The sequence below is a fragment of the Trematomus bernacchii genome, unplaced genomic scaffold (assembly GCF_902827165.1).
Source record: "Trematomus bernacchii unplaced genomic scaffold, fTreBer1.1, whole genome shotgun sequence".
In the NCBI taxonomy this organism is placed as follows: domain Eukaryota; kingdom Metazoa; phylum Chordata; class Actinopteri; order Perciformes; family Nototheniidae; genus Trematomus; species Trematomus bernacchii.
In genome coordinates this window covers 10,974,845-10,979,091 of record NW_022987973.1, presented here as the reverse complement: position 1 = coordinate 10,979,091, position 4,247 = coordinate 10,974,845, and the positions used below count along the sequence as shown (strand labels likewise).

At 40.5% G+C, this 4,247-nt stretch overlaps 1 protein-coding gene across 1 annotated transcript; it reads left to right on the top strand.

Moving 5' to 3' along the window:
* Nucleotides 1-2,428: 2,428 nt before the first annotated feature.
* LOC117471208 (beta-2 adrenergic receptor-like) lies at nucleotides 2,429-4,028 on the top strand. The gene is made up of 2 exons (XM_034116052.1): nucleotides 2,429-2,711; nucleotides 3,102-4,028. Exons 1-2 carry the CDS (start codon nucleotides 2,429-2,431, stop codon nucleotides 3,998-4,000), a joined length of 1,182 nt encoding a protein of 393 aa, XP_033971943.1. The 3' UTR covers nucleotides 4,001-4,028.
* The last annotated feature ends 219 nt before the right edge of the window (nucleotides 4,029-4,247 follow it).

Sequence of the window (4,247 nt, the reverse complement as noted above, 5' to 3'; positions counted from 1 at the left end):
GACGTGAGGCCATTCTCAACATCAATCAAGGGTTCATTCACAAGGAGGCCCTGCTGTGCCTTTAGTTAAGCATGCTTGAACAGATTGCTTGGTAAAGGACATGGATACAGATGTCACTGCCTATTGGGCAACAACAAACAGTGTTGCAGAAAGACACATCCTTTCATGCGTCCTCTCTGAATGACCAGGTGAATACAAGCCTACATATACAACAGTTGAGACGCTACTGACAGTGTTATCAATACAGTTGTCGGGTAGTCCTACGACAGTGCCCAAGCTGTGTTCTCACCTGAAGCACAAACACAGCTCAGATCCATGAGATTTGCTTATTTTGAAGACCATAAGATGTTGAATATGATCAAACTGTAACTTGAGAATATTAACCTGCCTCTGAACAACATACTCGTGAAAATAATTTAGTACATACATATCATTTCTAGGAGACATGTTTGAAAATCACGACTAATAATAATATTTGTTGAAAAATAGTACATATGTATCCATTTCATTTCATATGCTCTTAGCACTGCATATGAATATAATATTACAGAAAAACAAGAAAGGTTTGTCGAGTTTATTATACTTTACTCTTGTACATACAACTATTGTTATATTCATAATATGAATTGGCAGTCTGTAGCAATAATTCCCAAGTGTCTTTTTCCACCAGTCTCTTTGAAGGTCATTTGAAGACTGATATTGAAATTCAAAGAAATCAATCATATGTTAATGAGTTTTGGGGCATGTCAAGTTCTGAGTCTTCATTTAATCCTGAACATTATGCTAGGCACAGGGCATATTCCCACAAGTGTTTTTTCTGCTTATTGAAAACCTCAATAAACTGAGGCTAACTCACACGTCTTGTAGGATTTAGAGTCTCACAGCTGTGATATTTCTTTGAATGTTCCTGCCAGGGTGAGAACCTGAAATAGTTTTGCTCTGAATATGTCGACCCCTGTTACCTTTTTCTTCTTGGATGTCTGTGCCTTGCTGCTCTCCTGCTCAGTGAACCACTTAAATGATTGAAGGATGTGTGTATTTAGTTGTCATCTGAGAAAGACATTTGGTTTCTGAACTAAAAGTCTCTTCTTGGATTAGCATTGAGGTGCTTCTAACTATAGTAGGGCACAAGAACAGCATGTTACCACAACACACAAGTAGAGAAATCACTGTCAGTACGCTGTATGGAAATCTTGAATATAATATCAACATTTATATGTGTGTTTTTTTGCACAGTGACGGTTTAATCTGAGGACATGTTGTTTATCTAAATCATTTGTAAGATTAACTGCACTATAAACACCTTGCCTTAAAACATGGTGGATGAATATATTAAATATTTTATTATTTATTTAGCATCATATTGAAAAACAGCAATGTTAGATTAATAAATGAAAAGAAACTCACATATTCCTCTGTGTATCCTGATAATGTTTGGCTTTCAAAAATTCTAAAGCCAAGAGCCTCTAAATGTAATCTTTTTTATCATTGATGTGTAGATTATACAGATTAATAAATCATGAGCAAGGATCTGTACAAGTAGTTTATTCAAATGAATGACGAGCTTCAGGGGATATGTTTTTCTAAAAGCCAATGCTAAAAACTATCCATGCATTTAAAAGGATTGAATATGAAATCCTCTACATGCAGATTTGTGTCGCTGAAACCCATTGTAGAGGGCAGATCAAAGTGTTAACTGTAATTCAATACTTTTAAAAGCTAAATGTGCTGACCTGTTCCACCCTGAAACACATGTCAGGAAATGTCTGCACTTAGGGTTGGATCATGTGAAATATATATCTTTTTTTGTAATTTTCTGTACAGAACAGCATACAAGATCGATATGTTATTATTTATTGATGATGTACTGTACGAATGCTTTGTATCTTTCAGCAATCAATACTGGACAGCTGGATCAGAGCCAAAAACATTGGCCTGGCGATAACTTGTAGGCTTGTGTACTCTAAATGTGCTCAGGTAGATTTTTGCTAACTTGCAATGTCCAGTTTATTAATTTTAGAAATAACTTTAGAATGAATGACTGTGTGAGGGAAGGCTCTTTGAAGGTGTTGTTTTACGCAGGGTGATTTTAAATAGGCAAATAAAAAAATAAAAGAGTGGGTGTGAACACAACTGTGTTCAACAGTTCCAACAGTAAAGCCTGATGTAACCTGCATGTTTGATGGTGTGTTGAATGTCAATAAGCAAGTGAACGTTTGCCATAAAAGTATGGTTCACTTGTTTCACATGCTTATTAATGACAAGTGCTGCCTATAACAATACTGGATCGTCATTTGGACAGACAATTTAACTGCCTCCAGATATTTGTCTTTCTTTTCCCCAGTATATTTTCCCAGTCAAGGACATGGTCTCCTGAGTGGCCCTACCAGCTACACATCACAGGGGTAAGACCAGTCTATCCCGGGCCATGACTGCGCTGCTTTACAACGTCAGCGTTCCCGGGAATACAGCCGCTCAGCTGCAGGCCTCAGACTCTCCCTTCAACCTGAGTGCAGCGGGGCAGGATGCTCTCGGCTCAGGAGAGTCACTGGCCCCGCTCTGCACCCTCTGCTGCTGTGGATATGTCAATCGTACCTTGGCAGTGGTGTTCATGGTTACCCTGGCCTTTGCCATTGTGGTTGGAAATGTGGTCACCCTAACTGTCTTTGTGCAAACGAGGCAGTCCCGAACACCTCAGGGATACCTGAAAGGTAGATGTTTTTATTGTGTTTTTTTCAAAAATCATTAGAACAAACCAACGCAATGTGGATATGCTTATACATTCCACAATACCTTCCTCTGGTAGAAATTCAATATTCATTCTCAAAATGTATAAAATGGCAAAATGGAATTTCAAATAACTATTAATATCAATATTGGTAAATAACAAGAATGTATCATCGTGCCAATACCAAAGACCTTGTAAGGTTTAAATCCTTAGAGGGTCTTGCTAATTCATTGCAGTACCTTTTTGAATACCAACATTGGATAATTTCCATTACAAAGTGACATTTTAACTAAAAGAGCTGGAAATGTGTAAACAAAAAAACTGTCCTGAATATGTCCTCTTAGCCCTCTTCCTCTTTGTCTCTCTCTGACAGTGTCTCTGGCCATAGCAGACATGATGGTCGGTGTCCTGGTGGTCCCTTTCTGCGTCTACACGGAGATCTCTCTCATGTTGACCAGCTCACCTCCCTCTTGGTACCAGGGTAGTTCTACTTTCCTGGACAACTCTTCTTCTCTCGGGGGACTGGTGAGCACTTGGCAGCCCTGCCTGCTGATTGGCCCCGTATTTGCTGGATGCACCTTCGTCTCCATCAGCACTATCTTCCTCATGACGCTGGAGCGAAGTGTGGCCATCCTACGACCTCTCCACAAGGATGTCCTGGTGACCCGGAGAAGAACTCTACTGCTCATCCTGCTCTCCTGGGCTGCCAGCTTACTGTTGGCTCTTGCACCCCTCATCTTCAGCAGGAACTTCATTTTGGAGTACAATGAGTGCAGTCGTATGTGTAACTACACCCCTCTAATGTTCGGGAGCCAGCTGCCACCCGATGCCTACATTTTGCTGTTATTCCCAGCATTTGACTTCACACTGCTTGGCGGCACATTAGCTGTTAACATTGTGTCTTTTACGAGCATCAGACGGTACTCCCAAAAACGCAAACTGCTCTCAGAGGGGAGTCTGAGTGACGGAGCGGGAGGAGGAGGAGGAGGTGGGGGAGGGTGCTCTCACAGGCCCTCCTTTTCAGACATTAAAGCCGCAAAGACAATAAGCATACTCACATTCGCCTTCACAGCATCCTTCTCTCCCATCGCGGTGTTTGTGCTCGGGAACGTGGTGGGATACACCTGGTGTAACTTTTCCTTTTTTGCCTTCTGGATCCTGGCAGGAAACAGTTGCTGTAACGTCATCATCTACAGCGTCAGGGACCACCGCTTCAGGAAGGGTTTGAAACTGCTCTTTCAGCGAGACCCCCCACATGCTGAGAAGTCCTGAGGGACTTGTGAATTTAAAAGCAACAAGAGCATGTTTTGTAGCTGCTTTCCATTCCTTTTGTTTTAAAAGGAATAGATTTTGGGAAATATGCATATTTAATTTCTTGCAGAGAACATCTATATTGTAAATATGTACTTAGAGGCAGGGGGTTATATATTATATTTATTTTCCACTTTTTCTGCTATTCTTTGTTTTAACGGTTTTTGTACAGATTTAATAAATAAGGTGTACTGTGCACTTTTCAGTT